General features: G+C 39.7%; 1 protein-coding gene and 1 pseudogene across 2 annotated transcripts; one reads left to right on the top strand and one right to left on the bottom strand.

Annotated features, from left to right (window-relative positions):
• Positions 1–252: 252 nt before the first annotated feature.
• sf3b3 (splicing factor 3b, subunit 3) lies at positions 253–27,143 on the bottom strand. Of its 2 annotated transcripts, XM_085464444.1 has the most exons (28): positions 25,110–27,143; positions 24,898–25,035; positions 20,716–20,843; positions 20,204–20,359; positions 19,739–19,909; positions 18,083–18,255; positions 17,737–17,878; positions 17,243–17,355; positions 16,835–16,972; positions 15,856–15,959; positions 15,611–15,776; positions 15,387–15,482; positions 14,934–15,006; positions 14,381–14,532; positions 13,329–13,484; positions 12,257–12,412; positions 10,721–10,864; positions 10,304–10,426; positions 9,939–10,093; positions 9,540–9,714; positions 8,930–9,135; positions 8,220–8,376; positions 6,557–6,682; positions 4,667–4,879; positions 4,425–4,523; positions 1,845–1,988; positions 1,599–1,703; positions 253–1,484 (listed from the first exon to the last, which is right to left on the bottom strand). In XM_085464444.1, the coding sequence occupies exons 3-28, from the start codon at positions 20,783–20,785 to the stop codon at positions 1,344–1,346; spliced, it is 3,654 nt and encodes a 1,217-aa protein (XP_085320570.1). In that variant the 5' UTR covers positions 20,786–20,843; positions 24,898–25,035; positions 25,110–27,143; the 3' UTR covers positions 253–1,343. The 2 variants fall into 2 exon arrangements, with proteins under 2 accessions (XP_085320570.1, XP_085320569.1); XM_085464443.1 differs by lacking the exons at positions 24,898–25,035; positions 25,110–27,143 and adding an exon at positions 21,396–21,535.
• Positions 22,306–22,424, top strand: LOC146706295 (5S ribosomal RNA; annotated as a pseudogene).

Here is a 27,143-nt window from a genome sequence, read left to right as displayed (position 1 = left end):
AATCTTTTCTCCTCACCTTGAAGTTGAGCAGCTTCACCTTGTTGAGTCTGTACTACACGTTTACAGAAGCCGTCAGCTGATCGGCACATCAACTACAGCTGTGCGTATATGCAGTCATGACTAATCTTAATATCGGGCCTCCAATGTGTTGATGATGACAAAGATTTAAAGTCACACATCCTTTATCAAACTGACGCTCTCCAAACATACTAAGGTGAAGAGAATAAAATAAAATGATACAGACGCTTGGCATTATAAAGAACAAAAACAACTTTATTTACAAAAACAGACCACTGACCTGTCCCACAATCCCCCTAAATTCAGTGACTACTGTGGATTGCTATGTCTGTGGCTGAGGTTGGGAATTTACTGGACTGACAAGAACAACACCCAGTGCAAACCTTCAGTATTTTTCCACCAACTCCACAGAACGGCGGCACTTGTTGGACTGCAGGCTGCAGCTTACACACTGTTAGGTGTCAGCTTGTGTTAGTTCTCCCAGGTGTGAGTAAGCAATGTGCTTTTTAATGAGCCTGGGGGCCAACATGACATCACAAAGACAGGAAGGGTTTGGGGCTGGGAAGTTTTATACCATCTGGGACAATGGTATGTATGTGTCACAACAAATTATTCCAATTAGCACAAATTAAAATGATATCATTATAAAAAAAAGTTTCCTGTGGTCAAAGCTGGAGGATACACAAAAATGAAATATTTCAGAGACAGCTTTGTGTACATTAGACATCAACTAGCCTTTCCTACTAGGGGGAATGCAAAAACTCTTTAAATAAAAAAAAAAGATTTTCTTCCACGATGACTGACACTTTCTAACTGTGATCTCTTTGTGAACAGAAAAAGCGATCAAGCGTGTGAACTCTCATACAGCTGTGCCAAATTCTGCTCGCACAGATGTAAGTGTGAAAGACACCAAAGCTACTGCTCAATGTTTAGAGAAACAACAGCTTTGTCATGTTTCCATGTAACGTGTCTTTGTGGTGCTGCATGCATGGTTTCTGTAGTTGGAGGTGACAAAAACCTGACAAATTCTCAGTAACTGACCCGTGAAAAAGTATGTGTGTCATTCCTGTTCACGCAGCAGCTAAATGCTCACACACTTGAAAGCAGGTTATTACATCACAGGTGGTCAACGTGAGACACTTACAAGCCGAGTGGCTTCTTGTAGGTTTCCATGTAAGCTGGTGTCTGCTCACAGTAAACCGCATAATACCTCATTCTGAATCACTAAAGATGACTCGCAGCTGGGAAAAGCAATGATCTGTGGGTCCTGAAACGTATGCATTGGTAAAATTCATGTGTGTTGTGCGAAATGTCCATGTGTGAGGTTAGAAAGCGTAGCGAGTGCGAATGTCCTCCAGCTTCTTAGAGACTTCGGGTGGTGTTCTGTCCAACTCCTCTGCCACACTTTTTTGCTTGTGAGGGTCCATGCTGTTAAACTGCTCGCACAGATCTCCATCAATCACATTCTGGAGAAAATGACAGAATTTGTTTTTGTTATCCTCAAATATTTTTTAATAAACAGGTTCCGCAGTTGAAACTATATTATAAAAATAAGACGGATGTGTAAAAACAATCCCAACCTTGACTGGGAAGTAGTAGGATCTAAAGCTGAGATGGTCTCTGCCACAAAGAGGAGGAAACTCTGAGCGCATATGCATCTCTAAGTGCTGGAAGAAGTCATGATCCTGTCAGACGAAATAAAGAAATCCGGGGGGTTAAAAAGAGAAGGAAGAGAAATCGGGAGGACATTTGAGCCACACAATACTACTTTAGGATCATGCAAAGTGTGCATGTGTGTTCACTTAAATGAGATCTTAGTGTTTTACCTCATGTGAAGTGAATGGGACTAGTATGCCGATGCCTCCAGACAGTGTGGTGTAGACCAGGGACTCTGAACCACCAGGAATCAGAGTAGTCTTCTGCAGAGATAACACTGTCTCTCCTACATGGTAGTTCATTATTATCTCAGCCTGGGGGGGGGGAGAGAGAGAGAGAGAGAGAGAGAGAGAGATATGTCACCTGAGGCCATTTTATCTCCGAAGATTGGCTGCATGTGCACATAAAGCACATTAACTGCCAGTCTGAGTCAAAAATTGGTCCTGATGGTTTAATCTGATAACCGTCCAGAAACCACCAAACCAATGATGATGATAGTAATCAGAAGGTACTGTGAATACCAAGGGAGCATTGTGTAGTAATAAAACCTCAATATTAGATAATTAGACCACATCTGGGACTAAGGAGGGACAAGCAGAGTCGAAATGACCTCTGTACTCCACAAATAAGTCAGAAAGCTGTGCAAAGAAGACAACAGCTTCCCTTTACTTGAACCTGTAACGGTTTATTTCACCTGAAAATGTTTCATACAAAGTGTTTGACCACTGCAGCCCCAGCTGTACACTGGATTACAAAAATCTACACATGCACAATGGATGTCAGGTCAATTTGACATCAACTTTCTTGTATAGTGATTCACCAGGCAATGGACAGAGCGAGTCATCTATCAAAGGGAAGCTCAATGGATCGATTCCCTGGCTATTGGATTGCATGTCAAAGAATCCTTAAGCAAGATGTTAGAGTGTGCAACTGATATAAAATCTTAGGTATAGAAAATACTGCTTATATGAATCTGCGTGATTGGGTGAATGAGCCTTGTAAGGAAAAACGCTTTGAGTGCTCAGAGTAGAAAAGCCTCTACTTTGTATGGCATATATCATGTATGGCAGCATTTTGGCCGAGCCACGTGACTTGCCGGCTGGACAGACGCATAGACAGACATCATTTTGCATAAAGACAAGTCAAGACATCCACACCCATGTCTATATATAGATACGGTACATTTCCAAACTCAAATGAATCTATGCGTGCAGTGTGCACAAGCAGAAATAGCACACACTGTGTCACAATGGCAACTGGGACCAGCTCATAATGACTACACTGGAGGGACTTTCCCAGTCTATGTGCTACCTAAACAGTTTCTGACCAGGATTTAAAATGTGGGATGAGTGATCCGGTGTGTTTCTCCTGTGTGTGCGCGGCTTGTGTTGGTTGCATTTGAGAGTAGGTTAAACTTGTGGTTGATGGTGGTGTGTCTGCGGAGGTTGGAGTGGCCAGGGAGGCAGATTAGTACACCGGGCCAGATTTCAGCACTGGATGAATGCGATGTAGCAGAGGTCTGTCTCAGTTATCCCACCTAAAGCCACAGTTTTCTGCTTTGCCTCATAAAAGTGTACACTTGCTACTTGCAGGATAAACATCTTTGTACTTTGCAACCAATATTAAAATACCACATTTAACATCTACACTAATTTCTAAACAAATGGTAAGGTAATTTTTTTTTTTTAATAATTCAACATATTCTCAAAAGATGTAGAATTAGACAGTATCCATTGCATCAATATACTTTGCCGTAATGTAAAGCTCTTAGTATAGTAAGGGTTGTGTTTGCAGCCGCTTTCAGTTTCTCTTTTTGCAGTTCAGATTTGGTTTAAAAGAGAGCAAAACAGCACAGGCCCAACAATGAATGAAGTTTCAATGTATACATTTACTTAATGTTAAAATATACGTTTTACATACACAGCCTTTAACATCTCATCTGAACCAGTCCTATTATTTTAAACATCAGGAAAGTGAAAGTGCTTTGATATTTTCTTCAAAAATGCAGAAGCCCCTGCTACATTCTTTTCTACATGACTTACTGTATATTTTATTATTAATATTTTAATAATCTCACTTCTGGTTACCTTATAAAATACTGGCTTATATCCCCTTTTAAAAAATATATTGAGATATCATTTGTGGCCTATACTGCTCAGTCACAGAAAATGATGAACGATTGTTTAAATGTTTAAGTAACTCTAAGCTTTTTTTTAAAATTTGAAGCATTAACCCGATGCACAAGCCTGAAGCAGGTCTGAACAGACAATGCATGTTAAATCTAAATTGTTCTTTCACTTTGAGGTCAAGCTGAAGACCTCTGCTCCGGGGCAGCAACAGCTGTCAAGACTCATTTATTTGTTTCTAAAGGACTGCGAGGCACTGGCACGACATCACATTTCTGAACTGCTTACCCTCCATCCCACCTCCAGATTCCTCAAATTTGCTTACCAACCATTGCTCTCCATCCCACGCACAGACTTGAAACCAAGTTTTACAGTCATTGGTCCAAAAGTATGGAATGGTTTACCATTAAGAACTTCCCCATCCCTTGATGTTTACACAAACTCATCGAAGACCCACGTCTTTCCCTTAAACCTCTTTAACCTCACTTTTATTTATTATCTGTTGGCATCCAGAGAGACAATGTCCTTTTTAATTCACTCACTTCTCTTTTTTGAGTCTATGCTTCATCTGCTCAGACACACTGTTTAATTCCAGAAACGTGAAAAGGTGAAGCATATGTGTACCTTCTGTGATGCTCCATTGAGGAGGCCCCTGTCCCATAGAGCCTTGTTCCCAGTGGGGTCTTCATCCACATCATCACTTGTGTTAGGGGGGAGACGCACCTAAGCAAACCAAGGACAAAACATGGAGACATTACGTCATTGCAGAAAATTTTGTTTAGGGCTGATGGTCTTGATGTTTTCTGGCTTTATTCGCCCACAAAAATACAATACACACCCCCAAACACTTCTCGCCCTTTACTTACGATGCTGATGTTCCCAAACTTGTCAGCAGCAGCCATGGTGTCATAATCGAGCAGACAGGCCGTCGTCACCCAGCGGGGATATGTGTCATCAGCGAAGATGATGAGCTGGTTCTCATTACGTCTGTAACGAACCCAGAACAGACTCTCCTGGACATCAGACACGATGACACGCTGGCCAATGGTGTGGATGCCAGTCACCAGGTTGGGAACGTGCTACAAAGAGTTAGGGAGAGCAGTGAGGTACACTCAGTCAAGTGTTTTAAAAGAAAATAATGCAATCTGGACATGTTCCCCAAGTGGTGTCCTGTGCAGCGCTGTGAAAAATGACTTGCTCACACTCATTAAAACTTCTCACGTTACACACTACAGGATGTAACCATTAAGGGAGGGACTAAATAGACTGGAAACAATTGTTAAAAGTATAATCCAGAGGGGCTATACAATGCACATGTGTTTATGTATGCACTGTACTGTATGGTATTAACTCAACTGTCAGCTACATGCATCTTATCTGCAACACAACACTCAGGCAGCAACACTGCTGCACATCAGCTGTTCATTAATTAGATACAACATTGGTCTTTACTGTTTACGCGTTAAAGTAAAGTTGTTCTGTGTGACTGTTAAAGCCCCACAAACTTAAGGAGTGCAATGTTTTTCCCCTTTAAACACGTCCAAATCTTACGTTTCAAAACAGACCGCACTATTTTTATATCCTGTTACACAGAGAAGTTTCAAGGCAGGCTGTTAATTTCAACCAAAACATTCTGGGAAAAATGTTTATGCAAAAGCGTGATGCATCACATACACTCATGAAAAGATTTGCTCTACAGCACAACAGGTGCTTCAAACCTCTAAAACCTAAACACAAAGTGTCTGCAAACAAAAACTAGACACCCTCACACTCAGTCTTGACCCTGTTTACAACAATTACTTTGCTGCATTGAAAACACCCTTCAGGTGGTTTGTTCTTTATATAAAGGCACCTCTGCTTCTTACAAAACGGTGCAGTTTGCTTTGGTTAATAAAGATAAAGGTGTCGTGCCATTAGGAACTTTGAAAAAGTCCCTGATGGCTAATCTGGAACAAATCGGCCATGCACCATTAGATAAAACCTTTTCTTTTCTTTTCACAGGAAGGAAAACCCAGAGTGCAAACAGAGATAAAGCTATCCACATACAGATGAAACTTTTTTTGAAATTGGTTTCAAAGAGTTGAAATAAAAACTATTTACCAGCCAGTTAAAGTATATTTGAAAGTTTTAATAAATAATCATCTGTACTACAGTGTTGTTTTTAACAAGATTAATTAATAAAGATGCAGGTCTGCAATTGAGATTATTGACTATCATTTAGCAGTGTAACTATTGTAGTACGAATGTCTTGTATTGTGATTCGTTTTTTCTGTGTCACTGTACTGAGCACCTGTTGTGCTGGTTACACAGCACATGTTCAAATAGAATATCAATATCTTCTGATGTTTCTTATGCTAGCTAGCTTTGTGAAAGCTGTAATATCTGTTTAAACCATGCCCGTCTGGTGAAAGCTATAGTCAGATGTGTCCAGTAAAAAGTGAACTGGATTTTATTTATTTATTTTTCATGATGACACTTTTTGTTTCTTATTCTGAAATTAATAATTTTATGATGTAAGCCTGATTACATCCCGGATCGGGATGCTTCTGCTCATCAACTCATTGATCATGGGTCAGGTCAAAGTTGGCTCCTTTTAGTAAATCTTTAAAGACTAATTCTTCATCGTCTATATTTTCAGATCAACTATATTCATCATCTCTATAAAGAACCTTTGATAGAAAGTGGGATTCGCAGGTGGAAGAGAGAATATTTATATAGGGTGTATAGATGTTTGTGTCCAGACGTCCTTGTCTTACCTTGTTCTCACACTTGCGTAGCAGCTTCTTTTTCCCCAGGTCGTAGATTCTAAGCAGTTTTCCCACTCCAACTAGGGCTCGTCCCTGGAATGGTGCGATTGCCAAAGGCACGTCCTCTACTGGGGTCTAGAAATAAACAAAACAATCTGGGTTCAGATAAAGATTGAAACAGATACAGAGCTTTTTAAAGAAGACGAAAGGAAGTCTCACTAAACACAGTTTTAGTCATCATAAGAGATTGTAAGACAGCTACAGTGAAATCTGCCTGTGGTTTTGGATTTACTACAGATCCCAGCTGTTTATTTTTAACATGTTAATTTTTTAACGATTTTCTTAGAAAAGCACTTCTGAACAACCGCATAAACAAATTCTTTACCTGTTGAAACATTAAGAAAGTATTTTGGTAAATTATATTTCTCAAATAAGATTACACCAGTCATGAGTCAGACATCGTCAATACTTTCCCTGTGTAAGATATGCCCAAATTACAACTAAAACGCAACTTGAGAATCCAAATTTCCCCTCTGGAGAGTGACTAAGAGTGTGTTCTGAGCTCAGACATCCTGGACAGGAAAAACCTTTCAACCCGGTGCTCTGCTTTCTCCGTGGCCTTCAGCGGGCCTGTCACAGTTTGATGGATATTTCTAGTTTATTTCCCTGTTGGAACATACACCCAACGACACAGCCATCTCAGAAAAGTGCGTCTGCCTACATCCAAGATGCTGTCATGACTTTGCACTCAGAAATGTGTCATCTTATTGTGCATACTCTGATATCTCTGGTTATATAACAAACAGGGAAAAAAGTGAGTTGTGACCTGATAGAATCATCTAAAATATCAAATCTGGTTAAGTGGTCGGGAAATTCCTGATACCACTGCGAAACACAACACTCATGAGTCATTTCCCCTGTTAATCCACATCAGGTAACAAACGTATGTGGGCTGATTCACCCTGATCGTCTCCACCCTGGTGGGGTTTCTTGGGGAATTGCCCAGCGAGTCTGTGACAACTGGGACAGCAACAGCTGTGTTTCATCCCATCATCAAAATTTTGTATCAGTCTGTCTTGCTTCATGCATTCTGAATAGACTTTCCTCGAGTCCAGTCCTCGTCTTAACATCTGTCTCAAATCATGGCCTGCACACAGTCCCTGGGTAAGCGCAAAGGTGATAAAAGCCAACATCTCCCAAAGAAACCGTATATACATCTTTCTGACATCTGTAAGTCGCCTGTCACACTAACTATTTTCTTCAAACTCCCTTGGGCTGTGAATTATTTTTATTTACTCAGCCTTTCATGATAGAGCTGCACTTGCTACAAGGTCTGAAAGTCCTCTCCAGCTGACTTGCTCTGAGTACTGTTACAGCAGAGTGACGGCGGAAATCTTTTGAAACCTGCACACGTGCAGCTGCACCAGAAGGCCAAAAAACAAAGCACAGCACCTAAGCATTAAATTGTTGCAGAACCTACAGAATGAAATGTTGATTTGCTTTATGAATCAAACTAAAGCCAAATATGACACAGACAAGCACTTTTATGCCGTTTACATCAGTATTCCCCAGTATAAACAGCAAAAGATGAGAGTGAATCAGCTTCAGCCTAATAAATATTCAAGGAGAAACAAGCTTAATAAAATTAACCCCTAATGTCACTTAAACCCACCTTGTGCACAAACTCCAGCTTCTCCCCTCCACTGACGAGTCGATATGTGTAGATGAAGCCGCCACCCACTGACCTTGGGTTGAGAATCATGTCTCTGGCAACACCGACCAGGACGTACCAATCGTCACCCGTGTTGGTGAATCGACAAGCGGCCACACTGAAAAACACCAAGTACAACATCAGACCCACCTATATACTATATTGCTAGTTTAGATTAGTCACGCTAATCATTTAGAAATATATTAACACAAAATATTAGCTATAACCTTCAAAACATGGCCAACAATACTGTTTTATATCAGAAAGTGATGCTTTTGATGGATCCAGTAGCCTGCCTTCCAAAATCACAAATTTTATTACCTTTTAATTCCATACTATGGGCATCATTTAATCTTAATAAGCATTTTGCTGCATTAAAAAAATACTGTGCCTGTTTTCAGCAGCTGTTGATACAAATCGACACAAAGTGTCGTTTTGAAAAAGGTTAATTTGTCACCAGGTGAAACCGAAGAACCTCTACAATGGCAGCCCAAACTATTTTCACTATGTCAACGGCTGATTAAGAAACAACACTGAGTATTAATGAAGGGCTTGGAATTTCGGAGGCTCACTGTCCATCAAAGAGAAAGGCATAATAAATGAGAAACAGCCCAGGGTCAGACTGTTTAACCTCACTTAAACCCCACCCACCCATCATGAGTACTACTCACCTGAACGCAGCTTCGTTCTGTTCCAGCTGCACTTGATCCAGTGTTGAACCTTGTATGGGATTAACCAGCCGCACTAGTGAGGCCCACTGTCCTGCGCCGGCTTTGGGTGAACCAAAAATGGCTTCTGGAAGATTTTCATTTAGGAATGCAGCAGCCATCTCAGCAGCCAGTTCTCTTTCATCCTCACCTGCAGCTTCTACCATCTCCTACAGTGGCAAAAGAAGGGATGTGATTTTCTGTTTATGACATGTTGGCAACTGTTATTTGAATAAAACCAGCCATATGAAAGTGATATTCTAGACTACAAACTGTGATGGGAATGTCTGCCATCACAAAGATTATTAATTCATAATATAATTATCATCAGGGACAAAATGCCATTAAACTACCAAATTCTACTTCTCATTATTTCTACTGTTGGGTTTATCAGTGAGAAAAACGAAAAAACAGTAAAAGGATGTCAGGAAAAATAACTCACACAGGAACAAATTTCTGTTCTCTCTTGTTTATACCCGACATGCCGACTTCTTGCCCTTAATAAATTTATTACTGAGAGTAACCGCAGACAGATGTTAACACCACTAGTTGGGTCACAACGATATAGTCATACCTCAGCCATCTGTTGCTTTCTCTGAGCTTTGGTGGCCTCGGTGTAGGCGTTGTGGTCAGTTTCAATCAAAATGAGGTTGTTGGTCTCTGGGTGGATTACAAATTTCCTGGGAGTGTACTGAAGTGGGAAGGCCACTTGGTTGAAGACGGCTCCAAGTTTCTCTAAAGCCAAGATTCTACCAGGCAGACGAGCACAGGTGAGATTTATATAAAAATATATTTTTCGCCCTTCAATAAACTTTTCTTTCTGCAGATTTATAAACACTTTGAACATAAGACGTTTAGAGTTATTTAAATTGCGATAATACATAACAGATGCTGGATTTCTTCAGTTTGAACTCCATTACACAAACAGTGATGCCTATGTTTTACAAAAAAAATGCTCTAAGTGCATCCATACCTTAGAGTATTGGTAGAGATGGCCACTATGCCTTCTGGACATTGCTCAGAGGCAAAACCAGAGGCGTACTCCAGAGTCTCATATGAGAGAGGAGTCAGATGGAAACGAGACTGGTAAGAGTAGCTGAGCCAGGAGCGACTGGACATTGCAAGCACCTGTCAGCAAGAGAAAAGACATCAATTAATCAATTAATTTATAATCAGTGATGAAAAACACAAATTTATTTTTAAATCTTAAGGTTTGATATAAATATTTCTGACTTAATATGATCACAAGCATAAAAACTGACAAAACAAACAATATTTTTGTAAATGCACATATTTGTATTTATGAGCTGATTCTGAGTAAGCGTTCGAGTTACATACAGCTTCCTGTCCTTGCATTCTGACTCTGAACAGTTTAACAGGTCGTGATCCCAGGTAGCGTGTTCTGGTATCTGACAAGTCTCCAGTCACTGGGTCCAAGACAGTCCTCAGAAGCACACCGTTCTGAGAAAGAGGAGCAAAAACACATTAGCAGAAAACCTCTACATAAGCTGAAATGTATAGCAACATAAACTAACATAACAATTGTGACAATCTTTGCTCTGGACTGTGCTCCCTGACTGCTAATTGATCAAGCATGAAAAACATTATCAGTTTGGATTTTAGGTACAAGATCGATCTGAACTCATGCCTGTACACAATCCCTGTATTACATTTGGTTTTACAGAGCTGTGATTTAAAAGTAAAATGTCTTCAACTTCAACATGAAACCTGAGATATTTAAATGTGAAAGAATACCTGAAGCCCAATATTAAGGTAGAGAAAGCCTATGGTTCCTTTGTCTCCAAGTTCATCCTGTTTCTCCACCCCTCCCATCTCCACGATACACAGACTCTCTGGCTGGGCTGGTAGGGCCTGCATACTCAGTGGCTGCAGGCAGTCCTAAACATGGTAAAGTTTCAGGGGGTCAGAAAAATAGCAACATGCAAAGGAATCCGAACATTACGTTTTTGTGTAACAGCACCATTCAATTGTTTAAACGTGCACGTAAACAAAAAAGATTCTTATCCTGTAATCGTTTTTAAAGTTTTTAAAATTTACACTTCTATTGAAATAGTTAAGGCAGACTTGCAACCAGACTTGCTTACACGTTTTAAACAGGGAAGCAGAAATCTCCAGTTAATGTCCAATGAATATTTTAAGGTTACTGGTCATCTTAAGAGGCAGTAAAAGTGGTCAGACAACTTTCATGTTGTACAAAGTTTTCCCTAAAAGAAGGATGTAATTGTTTCCTAAACATGACAACATTACTTTGTACTGACCTAATAAGAAACTAAGATTAATTTAGCCTTAAAGGGATTTATGCCAATCATTAATTAAGTTCCCACCACAGGAACCTTTCCTGGATAGTAGGGACTTTTGGAGGGACTGTATTTTCACACTGAGCATCACTGTCTAAACTAAGTTCTGTAGAAGTTAATCAGCTAAAACATCTCTGTTTTTTGGGATTATTTACTTTCAGCAGGTTCTGCAGAAGGCTGCTGAAATTGTTGACATTAAATTAATATTTATCTCAGACGCTCCCGAGCCTTCAGGGAAATCCTATAATTAAAAATCTAGCTGAAGTATATTTCCAGTCATTTTTACATTTATAAGTTTACCAGGAATTTTTAAGTGGTTAACAATGGATTCCTTCAAACTTGGGTGCTAAACACAGGCTAAATTCTGTTACTCATTCTGCACAATGGGAAAGACCTGAGAGTACAGTGACAATGTGCAAATTTGGCTGAGCAGCACAGTTTGGTTTATGAATATGAGAAAAACTTTTCAACAGTTGAAAATACCCATTACCACTGCAAGGGCAATAAATTAAGAAACTAGAAGCAACATGACGTCCTCATTTTTAGCCTGAAAGGGCATGTGCATGTGTGTGCGCGCGTGTGAGTACACACTCTGACTCCACATACTGTGAAGATGACTGGCAAACGAATTTCTGTAGTGCAGCAGATAATGGATACTAGCTTTCAAAAGTGAACACAAGTGCCAAAATTTGCATGTCTGTCCCCTCAGAGCATGAAAATAGTCTTTGCTGTCAATCAACAATAAACTGAACGGTCAAATGTTACTAGGACCAAAACAAACCTCTATAGGAACAAACATCAAAGATGGCAAAGACATACCCAAAACTAAAGTACATGACATCTTGTTCGGATACAAGCTGTCATGGGCTCAATCACATGCCAGCAGATAAACCAGCAAAAGCAATTTCTGAGCAACACCTCCAATTCGAAACAAAAAAGGGTCTCATTGATAATCTCTGTGTCAAGCTCATACCGAAGGATCCAGGGAGATGATGCGAACAGTGTTGTCAGCCAGCCCAACAGCCAGGAATCGGGAGCGTTGCTCACCAGGAGGAACGTTGGCCAGGCTCATACAAACCACATCTGCAGACATCTCTTTCCTCTCTGTGTACTCATTCAGCTGGCCAGACTGAAAAAAATCAAAAGTGAAATACAGACAGCAGCAGGATTAATAAACAGATTTTCCGTCACCTCAGTTCAGTCATCTTCCTCTATTCAATATGGAACCTGAGATATTCAATATTAGTGTTAGAATTAAGTCATCAGATACTCTGCAGGAAAATAAATTAAGTGAAGCTAATGATAAGGCAATTTAACTGTGCAGTCAATTGTGAAATTGCCTTTTATAAAATGAAGTGCTGAATAAGCCCGTCAAATCATTTGACTGATTAACCCCAAAAAAAGATTTCTTTTTTTTTTTTTTTTGGGGGGGGGGGGGGGGGGGGGGGGGGGCACTGGGCCTTCACATAGTCTACATAAAGCTCAACGCAGTATTTTTGTGAAAACCTTTTATTACAAAGCATAACTAATACTTGTTAAACACAGCATGAAAGTGGAAACTAGGATTCTGCCAATGGACAATATTCCTGAGGATTGATGGCAGTATTTCTGTCTATTGTATTGCTTTTTAATTAGTACGCAGTATAACTGTAACCTTGTCAATGAAACACTTCACCGTGTGTAGGGAAGACAGTGCAGTGCGGAGCAGAAACAGGTGATCTATTTCACACAGTAAAGATAATCTAACTATAGGCCGAAGGAAAAAAAAAAATTTTTAAAAAAGAGGAAATTTTCTCTTATGACCACTATTTACAGCAGCCCAAATCACTCATTGCTCTGAACAAGGAGAAAGCTGTTATAGCCTATGTTGTCTCACTTAAAGCTGGAGGTGATGAAATAGACTCTTCAGTTTTGGATTTCTTCACTCCACCAACAGTTTTATTTTTCGTGCACATGCCACATTGTAAGCATTATGGAGGCTGAACAGAATGTCAGAGGGGCACAAGAGGATGATCGGATAACACAAAAATAATCTACTTCCTTACCGGGTCCATCTCAAAGTAGACCAGCTCCCCACCAGTGAGGGCGATGACTACTTGCCGCTGGTTCACAGCACAGCGGACAATAGTTTTTTTACCAGGAGTTTTCCACTCGTTCACACGCTTGTCTGCTCGGATGTGACGGATACCATCTGGGTAAACCTGTATGGGGGAGGGAGTGAAAGAACCACAGAGGTAAGATGGAGAGAAAAGACAAAGTACTAGATTGGGTTGATGATGAATAAATGGCCATCTTTGTGTAATTAGATGAATTAATGCATGAACTGTATTAATTATTTGTGCTTAACACACAAAAAGAAACTGATAACATAACCTTTAAAATGTACATCATCTGCTGAACAAAAACTAAAATAAATTTCGAATTTCGAAATGCTTCCTTTGATGCAAAGGAAGGTTTTCGTTTAGTTTTTTAGAAATTATTGGAATTATGATAAAATGCAATTATCAAAGCTGCTCATTTCAAAGAAATTTCATTACTTTGAAATTTCTTTGCAATGTCTAAGGGTGTTTTTACACCTATACTTCGTTTACTCTTTACTCTTACACGTGTAGCTTTTACCCATGGTCTGGTTTCTCCTCACACAGAGCGAGTCATTACAAACCACTTGAGAACGTTCAGTGAAGTTATTGGCCAGCTCATGTGTTTGGACCAGGAGCAACAAGAATACAAAATACAGGAAGTGCTGTGTTCTGAACTATTTGAGAACATGGACAATTTATATTCATTTCACGGCTGGTTGCAAACCCATACTGACCTTTGCACGTCTACGGTACCCTGCCACATCCCAGAATGCAAAGCATATTTGGCTATGGGAAGCTCAAACTTGTAACGTGCACCTGAGCAGCTCAAAGTTGAATCATGTTCACACAATAAACAAACTGCTCACTCGGAACTGGGCAGAGAACACCTGTTCTAACATTGTAACAAACGAACCCCACCATGTAAGAAAATAAGCCACAGTTTGACTTAAATGGACTAAATGGCACAGTGGTGAAAATACCCAAAGGTGATGTGCAGATGAGGTACATTTACGCACCTGTACAAGCGCATCTTCACCCAGGAGTGAGCAGGAGAGAGTGGGTGTTGTTCCCAGAAAACCAGAATCTGTCACTTCTTCTACAGTCTCACCGATGGACAGAACCAGAGTGGCATTGACGAAAGAGACAATAATGTAGGCATCGAACTCATCTAAGAACCAGAGTAAACACAGTATTGATCAGAAGAAAAAACAAAACAAAATTACTAATGGCATTGAACACACAAGTTTGGTTGCACACTGTTTCAGTAGGTGGTTATATGTTAGTTTACTTTAATAGAGTCAGCAAAGAAATGTTCATCTCCAGCATGTACTGCATGCGTGTACTGCAGCGCCACACTGCTTCATGTGGCTGTCGCATCACAAACATAGGGATATCTGTCAGGGCAGCTGCTCCAGCTAGTGGTGAGTGGCTCCCTAACATCTTATACTAAACAGCTAACCAGTGATGTACATTAACATAACAGGAATATGTTTCACAGACTTTTCTTACTTTCAGCATGTTTTATAACCTTGATTAGCCACACACATCCTGGAACAAGAATATTCTTACCTTCTACATGTCTGCGTACAGTCCACACAGCATTGGGGTTACCGGGCAGTTCAGACACAGCCATCTCTGAAACCTGACAGAGGCGGAGAGAGGGGAACAGACAGGGTGGGGGAAAGAAAAAGAAAATTGAAAGTTTATCATCATTACAAAGACAAACACAACAAACCATTTTTAAAAGCTCATCTTCACAGTAATGGAAGTAAGACATTAACAGGGTACAGCCAACATTGTGAGCGTAACTCAAAGGCTGGGAAAAACGTGACACCAAGCTAACAGTCGTTCAAAGTGTGATATGAAAAGAAGGCTTTGTGTGTTTGCTGGAATCAGAGATAGTAAAAGACTCTTCAGTATTTGTTCAGAGAAGAGACATGAAAAAACTCATCAATTTCACAGCCAGCAAAGTACATGTGTGGGCTTTCTCTAATTACGTTAGAAAAAAAACAGTGTGTGTACCTCCAGTCCGTGCCGAAGGACCCTTAGAGTGGACCGGGGTCCTCGTCCACATGATACATAAAGCTGAGGTGTGTCCTCATTGGCCAAATCAGCAATCTGGAAGAAAGTAGGAAGAGAGTAGTCAATGAGCCAGAAATGTTCTGGTTTAAGATTTAAGAAAAAAATCTGTCTCACAAGTTCAGGCAATTAGATTAGTCCCCATGTTCATCTGACAGGACACTCACCTGACAGGACATGATTGGTGACAGGTTCTCCTGTTCATCCACCAGCACAAGATTTTTAAGTGGGCGTGGCTGAAAGAAGAAGGTGTCTCCCTCTTCCAGCGGCATTGCCGATGAGAACTCGGGCTCATCATCATCATCACCCAAGTGGGCAATCTGGTAAAGGTAGCTAAAGGAAAGAGAAATAGAGGTTAATCAAAGACTGAGAGATACGAAAAGAAACACTTGAGTTTCTGTTTGCAACCTACTGGTTTCCAAACTCTGAAGACACAAAGAGGAAGCCAGTCTTCAGGACGCACATCGCTGTTGCAACGGGAATTGTGTCAAAGTACTTCAGCCTAATTTCTGTGACCTAAGAGACAAAACAAGCATCGTTTTTTATTACGGGAATATGTATTATAATGAGCATAAATAGAAAACCATCCATCCAGTTCCGCTTATCCTTTTCAGGGTCGCGGGGGGCGCTGGAGACTATCCCAGCTGTCATAGGGCGAGAGGCGGGGTACATCCTGGACAGGTCGCCAGTCTGTCGCAGGGCCAACACACAGGGACAAACAACCATTCAACACTCACATTCACTCGCACATTCACACCTAGTGGTAATTTGGATTATCCAAATAACCTATCCTCACAAGCTGCATGTCTTTGGACGGTGGGAGGAATAGAAAACCGATAATGGTAAATGGCCTGTATTTGTATAGCGTTTTACTTAGTCCCTAAGGACCCCAAAGCGCTTTACACGTTCAGTCATCCACCCATTCACACACACATTCACACACATAATGACAAAAGTTCAAGAAATGTTAATGAAGAATTTAAAAGTAATCCCTGCTGAGAACAAGAGTATTTGCGTTTGCTACTTTCTTGCTAAGCTAATGTCAACACGCTACAGATTTCCCTATAAAAGTAAAAGAGTGAGTTTATAAGCATTTGGCTCTTTTTGAAGAAGCTGAGGGAGCTAATCAAATTGAAAGTGAGCTTTTAATAAGATGAGCCATGAAAAAGAAATCGAGTAAAAAGCCTATTTTCAGACATTGGATAAACTGAGCAATTACATAAACTGGGCAGGATAAGATAAATACGACATGTTTATCTAGTGTTTGTTAATCAAGCAACTGTGATTCTAAGAAAGAAAAAAATAAAGAAAAAAAACAGAAGCTGGAAGTGAACATAATTAGTCCCATTAAATAAATTTATTAAAAATGTCTAGTTTCCATCCATCCTTACCATTTCTTCATCAGTTTCTAGAGTAACCTTAAAGATGTCTCCCTGCTCAGTCTGGGCCAGAAAAAAGAACATGGACTTGGTCTTGTGGGTAGCTGAGCACACAAATATCATGCCACGCTCTGGGTCATCCAGGTCGTTCTGTGGGGTGGAGCAGAAGAGAATGTGAGGGAGGATAAAAATAGACGTTCATGCAAAGAACAATGTGGGACTTGCAAAACAACCAAAATTCCACATGAACAGAGAAAAAAATGTTTAAAATCTACTTAATGACTCACAGCTTAAAATCAGGTAAAGTCTCACGATGTGTACTGATGTTATGATGCATCAAAACACACTTAAAATCTGCACAGGAAATCCTGTACTATAAATATTTGCTTTTTAATGTGCATTCCTGTAAGAAGGACTCACTCTACGCCGTGGAATGGGACAGCGAATGTCAGGCTGGTCTCCAAAATTCTTGTAGGTGATGTAGTTTTCAGAGCAGATTAAAACCCCACTGGGCCCATCAGAACCACCAGGAACTGGAAGCATTTAGAACGGTTGTCATTTTTAAAAAACATAATGATGAAGGAGTAAGAATTTCAAAAAAGCACAGTAATCTCTATTTTACAACATAATGCTTTCTTTTAATACGACATCTAACGCTGTGTTATTGCGTTGGTAAACTTTTGTAGAGATCAGAGAGGGTGAATCTTTCTCCAGTGTTTCTCAGAGAAGAGACATGACAAACTCATCACATCTACAACACATTGATGTAACAATTCTTTGTAACCTCGCTGCAATAATTATCTTCTGAAAGCAAATCAATTTGTAAAAATGTTGATATTTCAACTACTCCCTACCTGATGAATAACACTACTGTTGTTTCCTTTAAATATGACCAACACTACTCAAATACTCACCAGTTATGAGGAAATTTCCATGTTCTTCCAATGCCTCGCTGTACTTGCGGACCACATGGTTCAGGCCGAGATCCAGCTCGTAAAAGGTGAGCGTCTGTTGTGTGTTGGCAGCAGCTTCTCCTGTTGGGTCGTTGTCAGCTTCCTGTAGACATTAAACACACTTGATTATTCTGGTAAACAAACAAAACATGACTGGTTTTTTTTCAATTAAAGTCATGCTGAGGTCAGAGAAGTTAAATCTTTCTCCAGTGACAGTCAGAGAAGAGACATGAAAACTCATCACACAACAACAGTTCAGTGTATGTGAAATTCAGCAGCCCTGCACGTTTGTGCTTTGTGTCCTTACCTCATAGTCCATCTCTAAGCAGGCAAACATGGGATTTTCAAACCCAACATCGACTCCAACCACATGGTAGACCAGTGTGTTTGCTTTATGGGCTTCCAGTGGAGAGGAGATGGTCAGTCTCGCAGCAGCATCTCTGTTCAGAATATACACCAGCTTCTGTTTCTCTATCGCTCCTAGTCAGATAAATGACAAAACATATTGTGTGCTTCATTTAACTGGTTTAATACAACTATTTATATGTGTGTGTATATAAATTTTCTTCAGGATTTAAACAATAGTAACTCAGCACACATTAATTAACATCATAATTGTTCCACAAAACACTTCTATCAAGGTAAAATTTTCTGATGTAGAACTACAAAATTTATAGCATTTGATGCTGATTTATTATCTTAAGCACCTGTAAGGCTCTTGGGGTTAGGTCAATTATAGCAATATTTACACCACTGACATTATACTAACACACCAAGGCCCAAATAAAAGAAAAATAATCATCAGTCTATAAACCAAATTACCATCTAAGCTGACAACCTCTGTCTTTGCCAATAAATAAATGAATAAATAAATAACTGTATGGAGCCACAAAACATATTATAAAACCTATCAACTTTGCAGGTTTGTTAAATGGATTGGATTTATATAGCGCTTTTCAAGGCACCCAAAGAGCTTTACAATGCCACTATTCATTCACTCTCACATTCACACACTGGTGGAGGCAAGCTACGGTTGTAGCCACAGCTGCCCTGTGGCAGACTGACAGAAGGCCGATGGCTGCCATATCGCGCCATCACCTGGCCAACACCAGTAGGCGGTAGGGTAAAGTGTCTTGCCCAAGGACACAACGACCAGGACAGAGAGCCCAGGGATCGAACCGGCGACCTTCCGGTTACAGATACGCTTCCCAACCCCCTGAGCCACGGTCGCCTTAAAATGTCATGTTTTATTGTATTTGTAAGATCATAAAAGTAACTTATCACCAAATGGAACAATTTTGAATTGGGGGAGAAAAAAACAAAAGAGGCATCTGTTAGTATGTTTAGGCCTACTTGGGTACATAGATGTTACAAAGCTATCCAGGCCCACTTTGCTCAAATGCAAGTAGGACTCAAAGGATTCAAATTAAACACAGCCTATTTTAACAACAAATAAATTAAATACCACAGTAAGTTATTTAAAAATCACTACAGGCCAGTTTGTATAAAGTCTTGCTGCAAAGCCTTCATGCAGTTTCAAAGCTGCAGATTCACACACACTGTATAAACCTAAAAAAAAAAAAAAGTACATTAGAATAAATACCTTTAAAATACATCAGTCTTAACTGATGGACTCTTTTGGAGTATATAGTTTTTGGTGTTGGTTTGTAATGTAAGGGTTTTTCCTGGCACTGAACTGGCTTTTTCGTGGTGACTACATCCAACGCTAAACACACCACAGCAGATTACACACAAAATCCTAGCAGTGTGTATGATTAAAAAAAAAACCATTGAGCTCTTGCTCTTGTTCACCTTCGTCAAAGAAAGGGTGCTCATCTTACGAGAGAAGGAAAATAGCAATATAAAAAATAAACAGTGCACAAACATCTGGATTCTGTCTGATATGATGGACTCTACATAATGGTCTAATGCTGATTTCATGCATACTTCATAAAATTCTCACCTATCATTACAGCTCTGCCTTTTGGGTCAACAGCAAGGAACTGTCCAGGAACAATACGGCGGCAGCCGCTCTTCCCAAATGTTTCCTGGTGGATCTTCTCAAACATATTTTTTGATGGATGATACTCCAGGATGACGATACGACCACTGTCACTCCCCACAACAATGTAATCTAAAAATACATAAATATCACTTAGAAACGACGCCAGCCTGTCAACATTATATTAATTATGATACAGTCATGTAATTAAAGCTTAGGTAATGAAAGCCAATGGAGGCCAACTTCCCCTTCTAATTGTAAATGAATAAAAAAAGAATGCACTACAAACAAAACATTAGTGTCAGACAAAAGATTTAATAAAAACCACTTAAAAGAAAATTATTAATACATACCATTTAATCTGTGCAATCCATGTTTAGAGTTACAAACACATGTATGTGAGTGCATATGATGTCATTTCTGTACCTTTGGTTCCTCCAGTGAGTCTGAAGGCCATCAGGGATCTGATGATGCCAAACACTTCCATTGTGAGAAGAGTGTGCACCTTTCCTGTGTTGGCATCTGGCCGTAATAATTCCAGGATCTTTCCTCTGGAAACAACAATCTCCTGCATCTTGGTTCCTACCAAAACATAATATCAGACATATGATGTGGATATTTTTATGGTTTTCCCTGAATCCTGCTTCTAAAAAAGCATTTTGTGATATTTCTTTTATGTATTTTTTAACCATGAGAAAACTATGCTTTACATTATCTCCATCAACATACTGAGTGAAACACCATGATAGGATAAACTCTAAGGACTATACAAACACAAGAAAATATACTTAAATAAAACAATTAATGCTAATTAGTGCTAATTCTCATAGAAATTGCAGTTAAAAGGCTTCTTTGACAATAAAGGAGGGGTACCAAGCTTTGATAAATTAACCATGACCTAACCAGACATAAAGCAGTGACATCTGGCGCAAATTCACCTGAGAAGTTTCCATGGATGGCATGGGTGATGCCGGTGGCACGCTGCAGGGTGATGTTGTAGAGAAACATGGCTTCCACTCGAATCTTATTCAGAGGAAGCTGAAAGAGCGCTTAACCCGGCTCAAAACTGTAAACAAAGAAAACCAAAAGTGTATTTACAGTAAGGAATCAAGAAGTTGGAGACCACTGGACAAAGTCACAATAAGCTACGCGGTCGCACTGGTGACAAATGAGGGCTCTTCAAACTGAGGTCAGCTGTAGTGGGACTGTGGAGCAATATATAGCGACTGCACTCATCACAATATTGCTATGAAAAGTTGGTGGAGAGGTGTAGCGTTTGCTGTACACAAAATCCTACGGCGCCGCTAACGTTAGCTAAACATTAGCTGTGAGAAAATTAACGTTCACCGGACATTTATTTACTACCTCTGTGCTTGTAAACCGTGCAATAGGGGTCAAGAATTCCTTTAACACGAATTTAAACTACTCAAAACGATCGTTTACATCAATCCAACAGTATGAGAACATGGCCCATTCATACAAAGCGCCACTTCTGCTTAACGTCCCCCCCCCCCCTTTTTTTTTTTTGCTATATTACTTTAACTAGTGCAAACTTCACACACATAAAACATCTGTTTAATTGCGGAAGAGATGCAGTTCTGCAAGATATAATATTTACCGGTGTGTTTCGTAAGATGACTCTGATTTCAGATGGATAAAGTTTCATTTACGAAAACTATTTCCTTGAAACCCTGAGAAGCCGACGCTGAACCGCCGTTGGTGGGTCCTTTGCCAGCCAAACACGCCGTCGCAAGAGTTGACCTACACAGTGCCTGACGGAAATGAGAGACTGTAGTACTGCATTGTGCACAGCAGATGACGACAAAGACCTCAAGATTAACGGAATTATCGCGATTGGGCGCCATAAGAAAAACAATATCTGTAAAATAGTTTCCCACTGCATTTATTGCCCCTGTCTTCTGCACGCTTTATCATGATAGCACTCTACACTCTACTACACTATTTAGTCGAAAACAATAAATAACCCGTATGCTTGTTGCACACCAGAAAAGAAAGACAAAATGTAGAAAATAAATAATTATGTTTGTGTCCTTGATATTAAGTTACATTTAACTTAATTAAGGAGCCGTTAAGAAAAAATTAGCAGGATTTTTAAAATGGGGTGGCCCATAGGAGGGACGTGAGACAAATGCAGGGAGGTCCAGCAACACCAAGGTAGGCAGAGATGATGGAAAATCAGAAAATAAAAGCAAAGTAAAAGCAGTTTGTTAGGTTAGTTATATAATGATCATTGATATACACAGACGTACCTTCATAAAAACGCATTAGGAGATGTCACAAATCGTCCTAACACACTGTATGCTCTCTGTCCCTTTAACACTGTGCTGTAATAAACTAACAAGTGTTATTATTGAGATGTTACTGCGGGAAAAGCATTATTGTAGCTCAATGTTGAAGCTGCAGTTTATAACGAAGGATTGCATGTTTTCGCTGTAAAACACGACAGCGTATATCAAACTGTGTGACATTTGCCACCCACAAAACGCGTTCTACATGCAATTGCTCTCGCTTACGGCCATATCACCCTGAACACGCCCGATCTCGTCTGATCTCGGAATCTAAGCAGGGTCGGTCCTGGTCAGTACTTGGATTGGAGATCGCCTGGGAATATCAGGTGCTGTAAGCTTTTTCGCTTCTACACACAAACTGCAGAGTGCGCTGATGCTCACTCAGTGGCGACAGCATTGGCTTTTGCTTTGAAAAAATACAAATGACAGTTTAAACACTGAAACTAATTTGAGCTGCTTTAGCTCATTCTCTAGTAGCCTACATGTTTGCTTTGTGAGTCCTACACAAACAGCACTTCCACGGACGCTGTAAGGTCCAATTCTTCCTGCGTTATATCAGCATCGCTGTACATGCACAGAGCGCCAGTACATGTTTTTATGCACATGAACTCGATAATAAACAATTAAAAAATGCATTTATATTTGTACAGTTAGTGGGGGACTAGGTTATTGTTCTTCTCACAGTTTCAGTCTGGTAAAGAAGTGTTTATTTCTCAATCCCACTGTGAGCCTGTCTGCTGCAGGACCGGTGTCTGTCAGACCAGCTTTCAACTCTGCACTCAACAGTTACCTCGTTTCATATAACTCATGCAATGTGAAAGCCCTTTTTTCTGACAGTTGGAGCTACAACTGCTACATCCTCAGATTGGCACCATTAAACAGGATACATCTCTAAATTAGAAAAGGATCATGATTGAGCGAGTGTACAGTGACAACAATATACCTAGCACAGCCGTTTTCATAAAGCTAAAAACTAAACTTCTCTTTTGAACAGAAAGTTGTTACTTTGGTGCCATTACATTGTTTTTTAAAAGTATGGACAAAAAAGTTTTATTTTATACTATCAAGCAATAAAGAGGTCATTGTTTAACAAAAACAGTTTTATATCTCCATGTAAGAGCTCAGGATCTCAGTACATTAATATTTCTATGACTGAATTATTCATATATACATGTGTGTGTTTTAAGGACTTGGATAATCGATAAATGGAAAAAGAATAAACCAGACAATGAAACAATCTTTTATGAGTGTTTATTTTTAAACCAGCCAAAATGATTTAATTAGAAACTAAATATAACAGCTGCTGGCTATGCTTCTAATTTCTGGTTGATATTGTAGTATTCTTTTAGGCTGGACGTCCAAATTGGGTGAGACGACTTTAGGTTTGAATGGGAGTTTAATTTGAATACATTTGATTTATGTAGCAGCATTTTAAAATAATAATTGTTAAATATAATAAATAAAAGACCTTAAAAATAATAGAGACAAAACCCCAACAATTAAATAATCCCCTATGAGCAAGCACTTGGTGATGGTGGGATAGAAAAAACCCTTTTAAGAAATGTTCGGCAGAATGAGGCTCAAGGATGAGCAACTGGTTGGGGATGACAGAAAAGACAAAATAAGAAAAAAATCAAGAGCATACGACGAGGACAAGACAAAACACATGATGGGAGGAAGAGGACCAACGTTACTGACACGCAGTAGTGATATATTAACACACTGAGTAAAAGACAGAAGTGCTCAGTGCATGATGGGAAGTTAATGAGCAGTTGTGGCCTATAACAGCATAACTAAAGGATGGGACAGGGTCAGCTGATCCAGCTGTAGCTGTAAGACTGATCAAAAAGGAAAGTTATGAGTTTAATGTTAAAAGACGAGAGCATTTCTGGTTAAACAGGACAGGGACAGGAAAGCTGAAGGGTCAGCCTCCCATTAGACTCATTAGACCTCACCAGAGTGAACAACTTTCTCTGCAGCAACACTACTCATAACTTTTATTCACACCCTGTCCTGATACTTCTATTTCATCTGCTATCAACAATAACCATACACTATTATTGCAATCTATACTACAGCTCAAAAGTCTGTAGAGAATTAGAAATGTCTTATTTTCTGACAACAGTAAAAATCGTTTAGATGTTTTACTAAATTAATCAGAAGCGTAAAGAAATATAAATAATTAATGGTAACATTTATCATAAATCACAAATGAGATTTAGTGGAATATCTACTTAGTGTTGTTGAGACTCTCCGATTCTTTTTGTCTTGGTAGAGATCACGCAGAGATGTTTCCAAATTTCACACAATCCTTTTATTACCCATTTTCCTTACAGATGCATCTGGAGATCAGCACACTGCATCCTGTGCAGTCCTACTCTAAAGGCTGATCTGAAGGGTTTTACACAACAGCTACAGTTATAGTCTCTGGTCTCCAATTTCTACAGTAAATCCCCCACAATGGAAAAACACTGGTAAAGTGGCCTGGGGTGCTGACACCCTGACCCCCATCTCCTTTTAAGGTAATGTACATTGGCAATTGTCTGCCCCTCACCCTCAGTAAATCTTGCTACTGTCCTGTGTTTGGGGGTTAATTGCCCCACTTCCCTGCACCCCAGTTCTTTGTTCCCATCCCAGGACTATTTTCTATTTTCTAATCTTAAATCCTATAAACAACAAAATCATACTACGACACACACTAATAAACTACATTCACTATGACCTCAATACCTATTACACAGTCCATTATTTCTACAGTGTACTGTTATGAAAACAACAGAATGATGATGAGACACTGTGGTAAAGTCTTACAGGTATATTTGCAGATAGTTATCAATACAGGATAAACACTGTGGGCTCCAGGAGACGGGGCAGAGGTAGGGAAGGTTGTCTGGAGGCACACTCAGACACTGTCACAGAAGGTCATGGAGATCCGTAACACTGAAACGTCTGCACAGAAACAAAGAGTGAGCAAAGGCAAGAACTGATGGAAAATGTGACATGACTGTGGCATAATACGTTACCTTGGTACTGCAATGATCTTGTTGTTTAGAAGCCAGCATGAAGACCTCGTGAGGAACAGGCAAGTAATCAGCTGATTGTTCACAAGTGACTGAGGGACGGGAAGGTGGAGGAGCATCCCCTAAAAAAGACAAGCACACGGACAACAACACAGGCATACACCGAAAGAGGAGAGAGAAAGAAGCAGGCCAGCAAAAGAGAGCAAGGGAACCATGACATCTACTGAGGCCCATTTTTATTTGATACATCGTATCACCAGATGTCAGTTTGTGATGTTAGATCCCAACTTGTCAGTCAAGAAATCTTTTTCCAAAGATATCAGCACAAACCAAAATCATTGTGTGGATTAAAAACAGTAAATTATGGAGGTTTGTGATGGATCATCCAATTTTCTGTTTGTAATCTGGTTAAATCAAATGTGTTCTATGTGTCCATACAGGAGTGAGTGTTACTAAAATTTGGTCCATGTATAACTGTGTAGACATTTCCTAATGCATCATGGGTGATTTAACCAATAAAAGATTCATTAAACACACATCTGTGAAAACATTACTGGTAAACGTTGTGAAAAATTATGTTAAAGCAAATATAATATTAAAATTAAGACAAGAATGTTTGAATCTGACCACAAACTTTTGAGCAGTAGTGTGTGTTGTATGCATGTGTCTGTCTGTATCTGATCAGGATTTTGTCATCAGTGTAAACAAAATGCTCATTTTTTTTAGCTGTTTCTGTCATCAAAATTGAGTTGGAGTGTTTTAACTCTGATGGCAATCTCTCCCTAACAAGTCCACTTTATTGCGTGCTCATTTTCTCCTATTAGTTGCTCATACGTATATAATTAGGAAACATGCATTAAGTCAGTAGTCCTCAACCTTTTTTGCGCCACGGACCGGTTTATGCCCGACAATATTTTCACGGACCGGCCTTTAAGGTGTCGCGGATAAATACAACAAAATAAAACTAGTACCGGTACCGAAAAAAAAGAAGATTTATTTATAACACACTTGAAAAGACCCAGGGACACCGAGTTAACGATAAAAACGATAACAAAATAACGCTGAATACCAATAAAAACCCTGAAAACCATACATTTCACAACTGAGCCTCAACTCTCGCGGCCCGGTACCAAACGACTCACGGACCGGTACCGGTCCGAGGCCCGGGGGTTGGGGACCGCTGCATTAAGTGCACTAATTTCTCACACTTATCAGTGGCTCATGGTTGCTTAAGGCCTATGTCTGTACTTGACCACAGAGGCAGAGCATCATTCAACCTGCCAGCTGCCTATCTTGGGAGCTTTTCAAGGATGACAGACTCCACTTTCTCTGCAGCAAGACAGCTCATAACTTTTTTACAGTGTCTCCCTGTCCTCAGACTTCTATATATTCTTCTGTAATAGATAACTATACACTATCATTGCAATCTACACTACAGCTCAAAAGTTTGAAGTCAATTTTCACCTGTTTATAACCATGTGATCTGTCCACACAGCAGTGATGGTTACTAAAAATGGGCCCATGTATAAGTGTGTAGACATTTCCTAATGCATCATGGGTGATTTAACATAAATGATTCATTAAACACACATCTGTGAAAACATTTCTGATAATTTTCATGTAATATTATGTTAAAAGTAAATGTAAATTATTAATTAAAAGACAACTGTTTGAAACTGACCACAAACTTTTGAGCAGTAGTGTGTGTTGTATGCATGTGTCTGTCTGTATCTGATCAGGATTTTGTCATCAGTGTCAACAAAACGCTCATTTTTTTAGCTGTTTCTGTCATCAAAATTGAGTTGGAGTGTTTTAACTCTGGTGGCAATCTCTCCCTAACAAGTCCACTTTATTGCGTGCTCATTTTCTCCTATTAGTGGCTCATACGTATATAATTAGGAAACATGCATTAAGTCAGCGGTCCTCAACCTTTTTTGCGCCACGGACCGGTTTATGCCCAACAATATTTTCACGGACCGGCCTTTAAGGTGTCGCGGATAAATACAACAAAATAAAACTAGTACCGGTACCGAAAAA

This window comes from Copadichromis virginalis, linkage group LG7, assembly GCF_057382275.1.
Source record: "Copadichromis virginalis isolate Kocher_CV1m ecotype Utaka linkage group LG7, C_Virginalis_male_GT1.1, whole genome shotgun sequence".
Lineage (NCBI taxonomy): Eukaryota > Metazoa > Chordata > Actinopteri > Cichliformes > Cichlidae > Copadichromis > Copadichromis virginalis.
This window is presented reverse-complemented; position numbering and strand designations above follow the sequence as displayed.

What these genes read in the sequence shown, in the direction of transcription:
- sf3b3 (XM_085464444.1), bottom strand. Translation starts at nt 20,785, where the DNA reads ATGTTTCTCTACAACATCACCCTGCAGCGTGCCACCGGCATCACCCAT. An exon ending in TCTTCAGAGTTTGGAAACCA is followed by an intron (nt 15,777 to 15,855) that starts GTAGGTTGCAAA and finishes TCTTTCCTTTAG; the next exon opens with CTACCTTTACCAGATTGCCC. An exon ending in TCCCATTCACTTCACATGAG is followed by an intron (nt 1,704 to 1,844) that starts GTAAAACACTAA and finishes TTCGTCTGACAG; the next exon opens with GATCATGACTTCTTCCAGCA.